Below are 16,017 nucleotides of genomic sequence, written 5' to 3'. Positions count from 1 at the left end.
TGAAGGCCCTGTATCTGGCACATGCAGAACGCCTGTTCTCTGTGGGAAGAGTGGAGATGGTATCACTCAGAGGCCACCTGCTTTTGGCCCTAGAGAGCATTACTCACAATGAGGTTCAAAATCCTGTTTTGATGCATACCTTAAATGTAAAAACAGTGAGCAATCTCTGTCTTGACTCTTAACTCAGTCTTTAGGTAGCTGTAGAAAGTATCTGGTGCCCAAGGCCTCACTCACGCTGTTTATCAGTGAGGTAGCGACAACACCTGGGTAGGACACATTTCAAAGTGAACCCACACGCAAGGAGCAAAACCTTACTGCCATGTATCTGGCAACCCAAACAGTTCTACTTCTAAGAATTTATTTCAAGAAAAGTTACGATGTACACAAGATTCAGTGAACTTATATAACTATGTTTATAACTATGAAGAGATGGAAAAAGGTCAAACTGTGCAATAGGCAATTAAATAAATTAATCATGATTCAGTCATATAACAGAATAAAAACCCAGTAAAAATGATGCAGAAGACCATGCATGACCTGGGAAAGATGTTCACAATGTATTAAGTGAAAAACGAGTTACAAAACAGTGTGCACAACACGAGCCCATCTTTATAAAAATATACATATTTAGCAAAGTAAAAGGACAAATGAGTTATCAAAATATTAACATTGTTACTTCAGCACAGTAGGACGACTGCTGGTTCTGCTTGACCGTCACCTCCCGTTCTTCCCTATGTGCATCTCCTACACAGAAGGTGACTACTGAAAAGGAAAGGAGGAAGGAGAAGGGGGAATTATTTAATCTCAGAGTAGCTAGCTGTGTTCCACAAGACTCTTGGCAAGTGGCCATTACTGATCAGCCTGGACCTAGGGAACTGCTTGCTTTTGTCCACTGGAGCCCCAAAATTTCCTCTGGACAAACTATACAATAAGCCATTTTTGATAGGGCTAAAACTACCACACTACATACACAAAAATTCAAAGGAAGTATTACTAAAAAGACTAGATGAGAAAATAGAAATCTTCACTTTAAAAAAGAAACCACGCTACATCAACTAATGCTAGCTTACTGCAGATGGTGTGACAGCACACCAAAAGGCTCCGTGTCTCCTGATTCCAAGTGCTGGCTGCTCCCCTGCCTCACTGCTCCTCCGCTCACTTGCTCTCACCTGCAGCATCTGCACAGAACCACGCCCACTGCTCGGCTCCCACAGCCCGACAGGGACCTGACCTTTCCATGAAGGGAAATGACTATCAGTGGACTGAAAACTCCCTCTTCAGGAAGGGGACTGTGATACTTGAAGAAAAAAGGGGCCATTTCAGAGGTGGCAGGACCGTATGGAAGGGAAAGGAATTCTCACAGGCATGGCAGTAACGGAAGCTGCCTCAACAGCACAGACAGCAACAGGCACCAGGTCTGACAGGCCAGGCAACACTTGCTTCTGCATCCAACTTAATTATTCAGTTAAAAAAATGACGTTGCTTAAGCTATGACTGTTTACCAAAAAAAAAAAAAAAAATGTTTTCAATAAATAAATGCTAAACATTCGGCTAAGTTACCATGCAGGATAGTGTATAGCTAAGACAAACGCAAATTCGTAATAAAGGCAACTTTCATTCAAAATGAACTCTACCCTTATATTTTATTAAAAGGGTAATAAACATTATGAATTAACCCAGCTGCTTACTTGAATTACAAAATAACATGATTCAATATGAAAATAAGAAACTGTCTACAAATCTCTGACAGTAATAAATCGCAATATACAATGCATACAGGCGTCACAGAGCAACACACTCTCGTACAAAACAAAAATATTTTTAATACCTTTAAAATCCAATTTTTTTCTTTTAAAATCATTCATGAAAAAGATTCTCAAGTCAGAATTAACACCTCAATTAGTCAGGCATCAGGAAGCTACGTTACAGCTACTTATTGTACAAGGAGGCGGCCTCACTCTCACTTCCTCCCAATGCCTCTGCTCCAGACTCCGTCAGACTCTCGCTCGCGCTCTCCACACAGCCCGGCTCCATCCTTCCTTCATATCATGAAAACTGAATCTGCTGGACACCAGAAATCTAAGATTGGAAAATGTGATTATTTCAGACACCAAACAGGCCACAGCAGGAGCTGCTCCCGCCCCGGCCGGCCCCACCACCCGCCTAGGCTGCTCCAGTTCTCTATGCAGACGCCTGAACGCTCGTGAAAGGCCTGTCCTTAGGAAGTCTGGTAGTCGGACACACTTTGAGCAAACGACTGTTTGAAATGCAGAGCCAGCACCCACCATACCTGTTGATAGGACGTCGTGTAAACCATAACGTTTTGTTGTTGGCCATCTGCAGTTATTAACCCAGCCGGTAACTGGTTAGCTATGAGGAAGGGGAGGAAAAGGTTAGGGAGATAATCTTGACCTCAACCTCAGTTCAATGCCGATAATGTCCTATTACACTTCTCCCACACATGCAGAATATAATCCCATATAAAATCATAAACTTCACACTTTTTTTTCCTTTTTCTTTTTTTCGGAGCTGGGGACCGAACCCAGGGCCTTACCGCTGAGCTAAATCCCTAACCCCAAACTTCACATTTTCAAGAAGTCCCCGAGGAATACAAGCCACACTGTGTCCTACTGTACCAGCCTAGTCACTGCCTCAGACCTCCAGAGTCTGAGTCCTGGGCAGACCTGGCCTCACCACAGGGTGTGGCTGGAGCACTGCAGGACTGGGCTGCATGAGTCTTGTATGCTAACACAGAAGCCTACAATGTTACGTTACAAACTCCAGTTCTCAGTGTCCTGTCCCAGGGATCCTTACCGGAAACTGGAGGCTATGGAAATGACTCATGCCTATTAATGAAAGGTCAGTGTCCTCCATGTTAAAATCCCCGTGTGTCTATCACTCACTGACTTCAAACAAGGACATAAACTTTTATGGTCATAGAAACAGACACACGGCTCAGCACACTGCCCACGGTGAGGGCTCCCCAGCGGCAGTGCCGAGCTTACTGAATGCCTCTTCCGTGAGCTCCTCGCTGAGTCCATCTGTAGCAGACACGGCCCCACCAATGCCCTTCTCTCCCTTCATGGCCTACAGAATAAAGAAGCAAAACAAGCGTTCACACCAGACTATTTCTAAATGAGAATGTTCATGCAACGTCCAAAATCGGAAGCTTCTCTCAGAAGCCTTTATAGTATTTTATGAATACTTTCTGGGATGCCCCCACCCCCACCCAGCACAGAGTCACCGGCCAGGTGGGAGACAGTGGAAGGCTCCAAGCTTAGTGTGCACAATCCCCAAATCAAAGTCAGTGTGGCGCGGAGCCCTGGAAAGGCCGCCTGCTCTCTGCTCTATGGTATGTACTGTGGAAAGCATTGGGGAGAGTACTATGGATTATAGATACCCATTACAGGATTCTACTTAGTCCTACCGATCCACTTAGCTGGGTGTGGTCTACACGCCTGGAGGCAGTGCTGGGGAGGCAGACAAAGGGTCTCTGGGGCTCAATGGCCAGCCAGCCTAGCCAACTGGTAAGCTTTTGGCTCAGCAAGAGACCCTGTGTTAAAAAATAAGGCAAGAGGGGCTGGGGATTTAGCTCAGTGGTAGAGCGCTTACCTAGGAAGCGCAAGGCCCTGGGTTCGGTCCCCAGCTCCGAAAAAAAGAACCAAAAAAAAAAAAAAAAAAAAAAATAAGGCAAGAGCTGTGTATAATGTGTATACACGTGCATGCATACACACAAAGGGTAGAGTCACGTACTCTGGTCTGAGAAGGTTCACACTGACGCCATTTCTAAGCAAACACGGCAGCACGGACCATAACTTCCGCAAACTTTCCAATAATCCACACTCAGTGCCGAGTGCCGTAAGCCTCTTCTCCATAGGAGACACCAAAGTAACCATTTAAAGCTGCCCGTGGTCAAGGAGTTCAGGCCCCAAACTCAGAATCTCTTTAATCACCACCTCCCTGAAGTTTGTAATAAACTAAGGAAACAATAAAGGCTTGGTATTTAAGTGCTATAATTTAACACATTAAATCCTCCTGGCTATGTCATCTGCTACAGTGTAAAGAGCGTGTCTCCTACCTCTCTGAACTTCTGGAGGTACAGTTTCAGAGGCTCCACGTAGCTGTCGAAGCCGAGAGTGGACATGGCGAACAGAATGTCCTCCCCGTTGATGGTCTTCCGCTTCTCCTGGTGACAGCGCTCACTTGCTTCAGATGTTATGAAGCTTATAAACTCACTCACACACTCCTGAACGCATTCTTTGGCATCCTTTGCAATCTGAATAAGTAAATTTGTAGGAAATACAAGTATTACTTTCTTAACAGCTGCAAAAAAACCAAAGCGCCATACAGAGCACACCCCATTATACTGGCTCGGTCTCAGCTAGCCCAGGCTGGGCTCTTGCTATGTAGCCAAGGATGACCTGATCTTCCTGCCTCCACCTCTCAGTGTAGTCTTAAAGTCCAGGGCTTTGTGTAAGCTGGGTGAGCACTCTCCCAGAGCTGGTGATGGCTAAGTGTTAGGCCCTCAGATATTAATACATGCTGGCAACAGCCGACTCAGTCAGAACGACAGGACATGCATGGACATAAAAGTGAGGGGAACCTCTCCAACTGCTCACAGCAACCACAAGTGGGCGGTAAGAGGTACCACACTGAGCAGCTCTACCATCCCAGACAGATGCCCAGGAAGGGCAACCCCGGTGCCTGCACTGAGAACATAATAGGCTCAGGAAGCACTTAGTCCTCTAGCTAAGCACTTCTATAATAAGGCCATAACACAGTAAGGACATAAACAGGTCCCCTCCCTAAAATAAACAAACAGAAATGGACTGGAGTTGCCTTGCTAGTTAGGAGGACACAGGTTCAATTCCCAGTATCCACATGATGGCCAACAACCATCTGTAACTCCAGGTTCAGGGGTTCCTCTGGCACCAGGCATGCATGTGCTGCACAGATAGAAATGCAGGCAAAGGGGCTGGGGATTTAGCTCAGTGGTAGAGCGCTTACCTAGGAAGCGCAAGGCCCTGGGTTCGGTCCTCAGCTCCGAAAAAAAGAACCAAAAAAAAAAAAAAAAAAAGAAATGCAGGCAAAACACTCATATAGAAAATGATTTCTTAATGTAAAAAAAAAAACAGCAAACAAAAAAACCCAAACAGTTAAGGAGTAAAATCTTGTTAAAAAACTCTTGAGGCTAGAACATGTCCTATGAGGGTTATGAGTGTTGCCTAAAACAGCACAGAGCATTAGGGATCAATCTTGTCATCCAGGCCTGTGTCTGCTCGGAGTGGAATGAAGTGCCTGTAAGTCCTTGGAGGCAGAAGCAGGCAGAGGCTAGCCTAGGCTACATAGCATGTTCCAGGCCAGCCAGAGCCACACAAGAAGAGCCTGTCTCAATGAATGCGTACAGAGACATAAAGTTCTGGGATCTAATAATGAAAACCAAATAGACCAATCAAACAATTGTAGAGCCACTTACAACAGCGGTGACACTCAAATGCCTTCCTGAAAAATTAGTCACTGGGCCCTGGCAAGATGGTTCAGTGCGTGAAGGGGCTTGCTTCCAAACCTGACCTCCTAGTTTGATCCCAGGGCCCAAATGATAGAAGGCAAGAACTAAATACTCTAGTCCCTCAGCTGTTCCCCATGTTCTGTGGGCATGGGGTGCACACAGGCATCTTACACGTGGAGAGTGACTGAGTCACACAATGCACTGATCTAAAACAATGAGAGCCAAATGCATAGCTCTGTTTCCTGGAAGCCACTTCAGTTAGTATCTTTCTAGCCGATACATAAGAGTTGTTACAGCTGAAACATGCGGTCAGCTTCACATGAGGGGCTCCCTGCCCTCCGAGAGCTAGGCTTCTACACAGGTGGGTTTAGTTACAGCATGTCTCTTTAGACCAGCCACATTTCAGCTGCTTGGCGGCCACAGATAGCTGGGGTTTGGGTAAAAAGACAGGGCAGGTATGAACAAGTCGGGAATAATTCCTCTGCCCTAAAAGGTAAGGAGGTAATTTCTCAGATTAGAACTTACAGTGTGAGTAACAACATGTCACAGTATTTTTACTGTATGCTTCACTTTCGAAAGAACATTTATAAAAGTGATGGAAAAGTTATATAATGACTGAATATGTAAGTGAGGCAACACAGAAAGCACAGGATCTACCTCCCACCAAATGGTTAAGATCAGTGCTGAGGTCTGTCTGCTTTATGACACAAGGTCTCACTGTATACCCAAGGCTGGTGTGGAACTTACATAGCCCTCAAACTGGTGGCAATCCTTCTGCCTCAGCATCTTAAATGCTGGCAATTAAAAGCAAGTGCCACCACACCTGGCTGAGGAATGTTTTGTGGAAGGCATTCTAAGACAAGCGACAGTGTGTCAGTTAAAGTGCATGTCAGGTATATACCTATTTGTGTAAAAGTGAAAAGAGAAGTTTTCAGTGCCAGCCAACATGACTGACAGTCGAGCCATTATGAGGTATGGGGGGTGGGGTGAGAGGACTCAAGACAGGACGATGTGCTGTAGCCAAGTAGTCAGAAATAAGTATTTGCTGTGCTGAGAGGCTGGGACTGAAATCAATAGCTGGCTACTGATTGAACTATGAATACATGTGTCTTACAGTTTCCACTCCCCCTCCCCCCTGCAAAAGAAAAGCCAGATAAAGTCTCCTCTACGTTACCTTTCCTGTTTGAGGTATGGCATTTTTCATTATCCTAGCCACATTTGCAATGGGAAGATAAATATCTTGTTCTCTGAAACTTTCTTTTGAACCATTTGTATCTTCATGATCATTCATGCTGTCCTCAGTATCTAAAGAAAGTTTTTTAAGAATTAGGTTTAGGGGCTGGAGATGGCTCAATGGTTAAGAGCACTGACTGCTCTTGCAGAGGACCTGGGTTCGGTTCCCAGCACCCACATCAGGCAGCTCACAACTGCCTGTAATTCCAGTTCCAAGATCTGACGCCCTCTGCCTCCACAGGCAACTGCACACACACAGTGCACATATGCTCACCCAGGAACACACGCATAAGTAAAAATAATAGTTTAAAGCTTTTCATAATTTTACTTCAACCCTGAAAGGACTATCTGCGAAGGCTCATCACCCAGTGCTCCCAGTGCATAACTGTTATTGCACTTTTCTCAGGGCTACAACTGACCCATTCACCTCATGCCTAGCAGTCTTTGTTGTCACTGTCATGTCAAACCCACCACCCGTTCTTCCAAAAGCTCCACTCACACCCCTGTAGAACCTTCCAACGTGTCCCATTTCACACAACACCCTGGCTGGAACTCTGCTGGTTCTCTCAAGAGTTTGATAGTTCCTTTCACTTCTTGTTTCTTTCCCCATAACCAGCTTTGTGTGCCGGTGACTTGGTTCTGGAGAGCAGACGGGGGAGGTGGCTCAGTGGCAGTGCTTGCCTGCTCAGCCTGAGGCAGCATCAGTCCCCAGCAGTGGCAGGGCTGGGCTCATCCAGTGCCTACTCAGCTATAAAACTGTCAGTAACCTACAATCCGTACATAGCTGGACTAAGGTTTATGTGTACCCAAAGCCAAGTTTATATAAGCCTGTATATGGAAAATTTATAAAGTATAAAACTCTTAGCATTTATATAAACTTGTTCATATAAAGTCTATATTAAATTCTACGGACCTGATTACTAACCCAATTGGATAATGATAATATAGTATCTAGGAACACAAATACTTTCACAGCTCCTAAAAATACATATTGATGTTTAAATTTACAAATGGCACAACAGCAAATTATTTCTGGCAGATTAACATAAGATTCCTCTTATTTACTGTTTACAGGAGTCAGTGGTTAAGTTTTGAACTTTTTAAGGCACACTTTTAAAGCACTCTTCTGAAGACTCTATCTAATAAAGACAGTAAGGGTCGCCTCTAACGTGTTTGCTTTCAGAATATCTGGATTGGACCAAGGGCCTCGTTCTCAGCCTACATCACTGTGTTATGTCCTCCAACTGGTACATCTGTCTCTCCTTTCTCTCTTCTCCCTTCCTCTCTCTTCCCCACTGCTTTTTCTTTTGAGACAGGGTTTCTCTCTGAAGCCCTGCCTAGTCTGAAACTGGCTGTGGAGACCAGGCAGGCACCATGCTCACAGAGGTCTGCCTCCTGAGCTCTGGGTTATAGCCGTGCACCAACACAGCTGGCATTGGCTTCTGTGATACAGGGTCTCAGACTTGGTGGAGCCAGGCCTGACCACGCAGCCACGTAAGGCAGGAGCCTTAGCCTGACCAACAGCTGGGACTATAGGTCTGCACCACTAGAGCAGGCTCCCTTAGATTCCAGTGAACCAAGGCATGCAGTCGCTCACTCTGCTGGGAAGACACTGGTGACCTGTGTAGTCTGGCTCTAAGCAGTGACCTTACCATCGTGGGGCTGGATCACATAATGACTTCCTCCGATGTAGTCTGCAGAAATCCCTAGTTGAGAAGCATCTGTTGTAGAGCTGTCGCCATCCATCTAAAGAGACAAAGTCTTTAGTGCGCTTCGGAAAACAAGACCGAGTACTTACTGTCACTGGCTGGACCAATGGTAGTCTTCAGTTGACCTCACTGCTGTTCCAATAATCTGCTAACTATTCGACATTCCTGTTCGTCTTCCAGGTACAGTAAGTATAAAGTCAAGAGGAACAAACAAAATAAATCCACAGTATGTCTCTTGCCTTTCAATTACATAACCCTTAAGGACGGCACAGTCGGCCTTAACTCGCCAGACACTTTTTCCTTATAATGCAAGTCAAAGTGAGCAGAGCTTCCTCAGGAAGCCGGCCAGCCGCCTCCTCAGCTGTCCTGTGGGGCCATGAGGCTTAAAGACTTACAGTGCTTTTGCTCTTGCTGTGCACCCCCTTTGTTCCCCAGCGGGGTCTGACTGAACCTGCAGCTCCCTGCCCTGACTTTCTAAGGGGGATTCCATGCAATGGCCACCACACCAAGCTTTCTGTCAGGTTCTGAGTGAGCCATTGCCTGGGTCTAGTACAAGTATTTTCTCTTCCCCTGGCTCCTCACCATTCTTAATTCTTTAAAGAAAAGGAAATATCCAAGAGGCCTGACTAGAGATAGAGCGAGCACAACCACAGACGAGAACGAGCCTTTCAGCGACCTGTATTTATACCTGTGGAGGTCTGAGGTCAGCTTCAGTTGTCGCTCCTCAGGGGCAGACACCTTGTTTTATGAGACAGTCTCTCACTGACCTGGAACCAGCCAATTAGGCTTGGCTGTCTGGCCTGACTCCAACCCCAACCCCAACTCCAACCCTAACCCCAGGCTGTGCACAGCATCACTGCTAGCCTTTTCATACGGGTTTTGGAGACTGAACTCAGATCCTCGTGTGGCAAGTACTGAATCACTGCGTTATGTCCTCAGCCCCAACTAGCTTTTTTGTTTTCAGTCTCTTTAGGGCTCTGAGCAATAGGAATTTAAAATGAACCGTCTGGGAGGGGAAGGAAACCACTGGCCCTGAGCAGATCTCATTTCATGTCCCGTGAGCAGACCCAAAGGGTTTCTGCTTTGCAAACAGTAGACAAAGAAGGACAGCCTGTGCACACCGTCTCCATGACAGTTCAGCAGCTGGACAGAAGTGGCAAACTGAACTAAGGCCTAGGGATTGCACACACTGCAAGCTCCGTTCCTGATAAGAGTACAGTTTCCATCTCTGTGGGTTTGCTCCAATCCTCACACACTAGGCTAGTTTCCAAGTTTCCAAGATGGCATGTCTTCTATGCATCTGTTAGCTTTGATATCTAATTCGGTTGTAGACAGACACATTTCATAATTCATAGCTGTCTTAAGGAGCCTCTAGCAGTCTATGGAGATGCAGGGTCCTACTCTCTGACCTGCCCACTCGTTTCTTTGTACATAGAACAGAACTGCCCTCCCTCCCACCGAGCTCCAGTGCACAGGAAAGTCAACCATCTCCCAACAGAGAATGCTACACAAATGCCCTCCGGGACACAACAAAGGGCCTGCTGGCCACCAGGAGATGCTCTGGTAGAGAGGGCCATCGTTTTACAGGAAACAACCAAAAGCTTTGTCTCAGAACCCAAAACTGGAAACAAGTCTTGACTGGTGAGGTCTGACAGCAGACATTCTTGGCTAAGTGGATGCTCACAGGACGCCAGTCTTACAGTTCCCTGCGCAGGGAGTCTGCTAAGGAGCTAGGTGGATCTAGAGATGAGCGGATGCATAAATGCAACCACAGATACTAAAGCACAACGCACTCCTGACACCCTGCCGCTAACTCTGACAGCTGCGAAAACTCAGCAGTTACTGCAGGCCCTGGCTTGCCTCTTCCTCTTCTGAAGCCGTGTCTTCTGCTTGACTGTGCGTGTCTTTGGTTCTGTCAACCCCACACCTTCTGTTCCTTAACTCTTTCTGCCATTAAATCCCACCCAGACTTTAATTCCAATATTCCCTTCCCTGCTGGGATTCCCGATTGATCGTATTCTGAGATTTCCAAACATTTAGCATTCCCTTGTCTGAAGTCAGCGGCAGCAGCAGCAGCAGCGACGTTCCTTCAGATAACAGCCTGACCTCTGGGTCTGACACTGAGCTAGTGACCCTGTTCCATGTGAGGAACAGGGAAGCTTGTTCTCTACTCTGAGGCTTTGCTTTCCTGTGAAATTGTATGAGAGAGCGTAGATGTAAGTCAGTCAATGACTATTTCACAGACCAGGCTGGCAGTGTTTATTGGCCATGCTTTGTGTGGTCATCTAACAGTAACGCAGATAAGGCTCTGCCCTCATCCTGCAGAGCAAACAGTGTTACACAATCTAGGGACAGGTGAGGATGCAGAGCAGTCTGTGTGCTCTGCCAGGCTCTGGAATCACCCGGTTGGAACTCTCTGCTGCTTTGATCAAGAGACCTTTCTGGACTTGAACAAGGTGGATGAGCAGAGGACTTTTGCTCACAGGGCTGTTGCATGAATCAGGAGACATCTGTAAATACCGAGCACGGTATAACGGGAATACGCCAGGGTGTTATATTTAGCATTATGTATCTATCTACAATATGTACATATTTAGAATTCTCTCTCTCTCTCTTTCTCACCCACGCTCGCGCACACACACACACAGCATTAGTTGTTAAATGTTTATATAAATAACGACAATCAGCCAAGCAACTGCTAACACTGCCCAGTACTAAGAAAAACCGAGGTTCTGCTAGTACCTTATTTCAAAGGGGCTTCACTAGACTAGTCTGAGGGGGCCCAGAAAAGCTCCATTAGGAGATGGCATTAAGCCAGCAGTGGTGCAGCCTTTAATCCCAGCACTCAGGAGGCGGAGGCAGAGACAGGCGGATCTCTGAGTTCAAGGCCAGCCTGGTCTACAAAGCAAGTTCTAGGACAGCCAGGGCTACAGATCTTGAAAAAATAAACAAAGAAAGTGCCATTTAAACTGAGATAAAAAGAGGGGAGGGGGTGTAGGGCAAGAAGATGTTTCAGACAGAAGAAATAGGAAACTGTGCTGAGGGCAGCGGTCTTATGCACAGGAGCCACCAGAGGGGAGTCTTAAGGGAAAAGAGGAGGCCATCGGTCATCACAGCAGACGGAGGAGCGAGGCATAGCCAGGAGTCAGAGGCTGTGCTGCACTGCTGCCATGGTAGGAAGTGGGGTAAGATGATCTCAGCACATGTCCAAGGCTGGAGCCCTGCACATCACCATGAGTTTACAACTGTGTGCACCCCAGGCACTTCCCAGGCCTAGGGAACTGGGGTTCAGAGGTCATCTCGTTACATCAGGTTCAGTGACTATGCGGTCTAGCTGGGCTGAGATTGTTGTTTAAATACGGTGCGACAGTGCATTGCATTCTGACTTTAAAAGCAGAGTATTTAAACCACACTGGTCCCTGTGAACACAGTAAATGGCCAGGCAGAGTAAACATCATCTTCTTTACTACGCTTATTTCTGAGCACTTCTAAAGCCTTCATGAAATGTTCATGGCCCCCTGCAGCAGTTTAGACACAGCCATGGGCCAGTAAGAGCTCAGCAGGTAAACTTGCTTGCCCCCAACCTAACAACCGAGTTTGATCCCTTGAACCCACGGGGAAAGGAGAGAACCCAGTTCCACAAGTTATCCTCTGACCCCACCTCATGCCCCTCACCTCCAGCACACTGCTGTCTTTTTAGGGTTTCAAAGGCACAAAGAACTTTTCTTTCTAGGTACAAAGACCTTTGCTCTCATATGTAACCTACCTCCTACCTGCTCTTTATCTTTTGGGAGTAAGAAACAGTATCAGGAATCCTCATCTCGACTCCATTTTCCTGCCCCGCCCACTTCCTTATTCTCACTCACATGTGTTGTCTCATTACCCATGGCTGTGAAAACCTTCCCTTCCCCCACCCCGTCTGCCTCTCCTCTCCTGCAATGCAAGGTTCTCACACAGCTTTCCACCTAACTCCCTAGTGCATGCTTCTAACCTCCAAAAGCCAGTGAAGCCACTCTGGAGGCCGCCAGCGGCCCTACCAACCTGATGGACCACTACAGTACTGACACTGCCCGTCCCACTTCCCTTCAACCCAGACCTCCGAGGCAACAGTCTTACTCTATCCCCTAATTGTTAGTTTTAATCCAAGGTTGTTTTCTTTTTCTTTCTCCCCATCTGGTGAGCTCATTAAACATAAATTTATACTCACCATTTCCCTGCCATTCAAGCATCCATCAGTGCTTAGGACACCGGTGCCTAAGACACCTACCTCCCCTAGCCCTGCAACTCTAATAGAGCAAACTCGGCCAGCACTGCTTTCCTGGCTCCACCTGGACCTGCCCCTCCTATTCTGTCCTACCGGCCCAGCTCAGCATCCTATCAAGACCAACTCACCAAAAATGCTTCCACAAGATCTCTTGCATCAAATCCAAAACCCATCTTCTAAGCTTTTTCTTGTAACCTAACAAAATTCTTAGTACTAGCATAGGCCTGGAGGACCACCAGATAAATGCAGACCTCTCATTTTAAGAGTGAAGCAACCATGACTCATAGGAACTGTACCCTGCCTGGAGTCACAGATACCACAGCAGAGCCACATCCAGGCCAGGTGGGAAGTCATCATTGCATTTTCCTATAAAATCCCCATCTGGAAAAAGTGCCTGTCTTCATCTCCAAGCCTGGCTCACTGGGTTACCCTTTTGCTTTGGGTGACACCCTTTTCCTAGCCATACCCCACCACATCTAGGTCCTTTCCAGGCCAGGAGGATCCCGCCTGACAGTCCCAGGTCAACCACACCCCTTCTTAGCCACTTGTGCAGGGAGATTCACTTACTTCTTGCCAGCAGAGCAGACAGGCCAGACAGGCAGGCAGGTTCTCTACCAGACGGTCTCTCTGGCACTGAGGGCCCACAGGAACCAGAGAGCATGTGCCAGTAGCTGACAAGAGGCAAAGGGCTAGCACAGGTAGTCTGCCTAAACTTCAGAACGACTACACAGCCCTCTCCAATACATGGGCTATCCTTTAATTCCATACCACATTAACCAAAATGATTAACTAAAACATACTTACTGTCATGAAATACTGTCAGAATTGTGTTATCTGCAGGGTTCTTGAACACCTGTCCTAAAGGTGGTGGATCTTTGTCCAATTTTAACCTAAAAGACAAACACACAAACATCTATTAATAGTAAAAGTGTAGGGGTTGGGGATTTAGCTCAGTGGTAGAGCGCTTGCCTTGCAAGTGCAAAGGCCCTGGGTTCGGTCCCCAGCTCCGGAAAAAAAAAAAAGTAAAAGTGTATAGACTATAGGCTTCCTTAAAATTAAAGAGGACGGACTCAGGTCATCTCACCTGCTATGCTTAATCAATGGAGGGTAAAAAGTTAACTCTACAGGGAAGGGGGGAAAAATGGCTTTCTAACATAACCCTGAATTTGCTCCAATAATCAATATACATCACAATACTCCCAAATAAGGGACCAAGTTATATATTATGCAAGAGACTGAAAACTCACACATCTAAATTTCATAAAATATTAACACCAAGGACAGAAATACCCTACTGATAAACTTGAATTTTTGAGGATGGCTTCCTTAAGTGTTTCAGAGATTATGTTACACATTTTTAAACTGAAATGGAAATATGTCAAGACAATAATGCGTTGAAATTATCTTATGTCGAGCTGGAAAAAAACACACAAGGCCAAAGAGGGCACACCAAAACAAACACATTTCCACTTTAAGAGCCATCATTGTGAACTAAAACTGCATCAAGACTGCACTTCGTCTCCCTGTAAGGCATGAAGAGCGGAGCACATCACAAGCAATGACAGGACTGGGACCTTACTTGCTGGTTCCCCTTTTTTCCCCCAAAGGTAAGAAACAGGAGGGAGGTGCAAAGCAAACATCCTTTCCCTGTTCCTTTTAAAAGAGGGAATTCTGATTCGCATTGAAGCATCAAGTGTAGTACATAGCAGGGAAAAAAGGGGGGGGGGCTGTTGAAATTTTAAAATGGCATTTAAAAGGGCCCAGACAGCAAAGACTGACTGACACTATTATAATCTTAAAGGTAATTTATATTGCCTTCCCGTATATGTCCCTATTCTGGATCCAAAACTGTTCCTGTTGCTTGAAAGTGTGTTTGAACACTCAAGCACAAGAGGCTGGTATGTTTATGCATCTTGCTTAGAGTGGGTATAGGGCAAGAGCCTTACCAACCCAAATCTTTGTAATCGCTCAAGGGAATGCATACATCTGCTTGATGTTTGAAGAAATGCAAATCTGTATCCAAGAAAAGCAATATTCCCTTCCTCCAACCTCCTTTCTTTGGCATCGACAACCACAGCTTTGCGTCGATAGAATCCTTAAATTAAGCCACAAAGAGCAGTGCAGAGGAGGAATAATTTGCCTTTTAAAGGAATTCTGGTTAAACTCTCAATACTTCACCCATAAGGCTCCTATTTATTAATGCCACTACTACTGACCAGTTGAGCCATCACTTTCTGTTACCGATTAGTTTCCTTACTGAGAGCTGAAGCCACCCGGGTGATTTTCGGCACCATCCACAAAACTAGGGTCTGTGAGGATTAGCGGGATGCCATTTTTTTTAAAGGTCGCCTGCTACCTAACCTTGCCTAAATCAACCAGCCCTGTCGTAGCACTTTAGGCATGAGAGGACGATCTGCGGGTGCTCGGTAAATTCTTTGTTCTCACAGACCCTCCCGCACACCCCCCACCCCCACCCCAGCACGGGTGACTGAAACCTCCGTGCAACCTCCAAGGCTCCCCTTCCCACCTTCGGGGCAAGTCCGGGGCGAGCCAGCCGCCAGATGGCTGCATGCTGTAGGCGCGGAGCGGGTCGGGGACCCGCCAGGCCGCTCGTTCCTCGCGGGGACCCGCCGCCTCGGCTCGCAGGTGCCCGGGCGGCCCCGCGGAGCGCATCCCCCCGCCGCCCGCGCCCAACGCCTGCCGCCGCCGGGATGCGGGAGACAAAGCGGCCGCTCCGGAGCGCCGCGTTCCCCGCCCGCCGGCTACCCGGACAAAATGGAGCCGACCCGGGGCTGCCGCCGCGAGAGCCCCGCAGCCGCCCGGCCCAGCCCGGCTCGGGCTCGCGGCCCCGCGCACAAAGCACCCGCCGCCCCGCGCCGGGCCCGGCCCGAAGCACAGCGGCCTCGCCCGGAGGCCCGGCCCGCCCGAAGGCTGCGGACTGCGAGTGCCCCCGACCGCTGCGGCGTTGGCGGCGGGGACGGCGCCGGGAGGAGACGGACATTTCATTCGAGCTAAAGTGGAGTCGGTTTAGGAGCGATCATTGGCCGAAGCGAGACACAAACCTCCAATGCAGCCCTGGTTGGCTCCCGTCTCCAATCGGCTGTTTGGTTGGACAGAAAATGGCTGCGAAGGAACCAGTCCCAGCGCGGAGCTCCACTTCCAGGACTCGGCCTCCCCTCCCTCCGCCGCGGGCCGCTTCCCTCTGCGTGACACCCTCCCTCCGCGACGCCCGCGCCCGAGGCCCCGCCCCCGGTCCGCCCCCGGCCCCGCCCCGCCTGGGAGTCCAGAAGCAAGGCGCGCGG

The 16,017-nt window shown here is 47.7% G+C and overlaps 1 protein-coding gene across 5 annotated transcripts; it reads right to left on the bottom strand.

The window, feature by feature from the left end:
• Nucleotides 1–341: 341 nt before the first annotated feature.
• Nucleotides 342–15,919, bottom strand: Nfyb (nuclear transcription factor Y subunit beta). Of its 5 annotated transcripts, none has more exon segments than NM_031553.2 (8): nucleotides 342–2,079; nucleotides 2,291–2,370; nucleotides 3,006–3,087; nucleotides 4,079–4,276; nucleotides 6,684–6,814; nucleotides 8,395–8,488; nucleotides 13,520–13,605; nucleotides 15,778–15,910. In NM_031553.2, coding segments are annotated over 7 exon segments (624 nt in total). In that variant the 5' UTR covers nucleotides 13,526–13,605; nucleotides 15,778–15,910; the 3' UTR covers nucleotides 342–2,046.
• Between the last annotated feature and the right edge of the window lie 98 nt (nucleotides 15,920–16,017).

This window comes from Rattus norvegicus, chromosome 7 (genome assembly GCF_021556685.1).
Source record: "Rattus norvegicus strain SHRSP/BbbUtx chromosome 7, alternate assembly SHRSP_T2T, whole genome shotgun sequence".
Lineage (NCBI taxonomy): Eukaryota > Metazoa > Chordata > Mammalia > Rodentia > Muridae > Rattus > Rattus norvegicus.
Note: the sequence above shows the minus strand (reverse complement) of the source record. Positions and strands in the feature narration are given on the sequence as shown.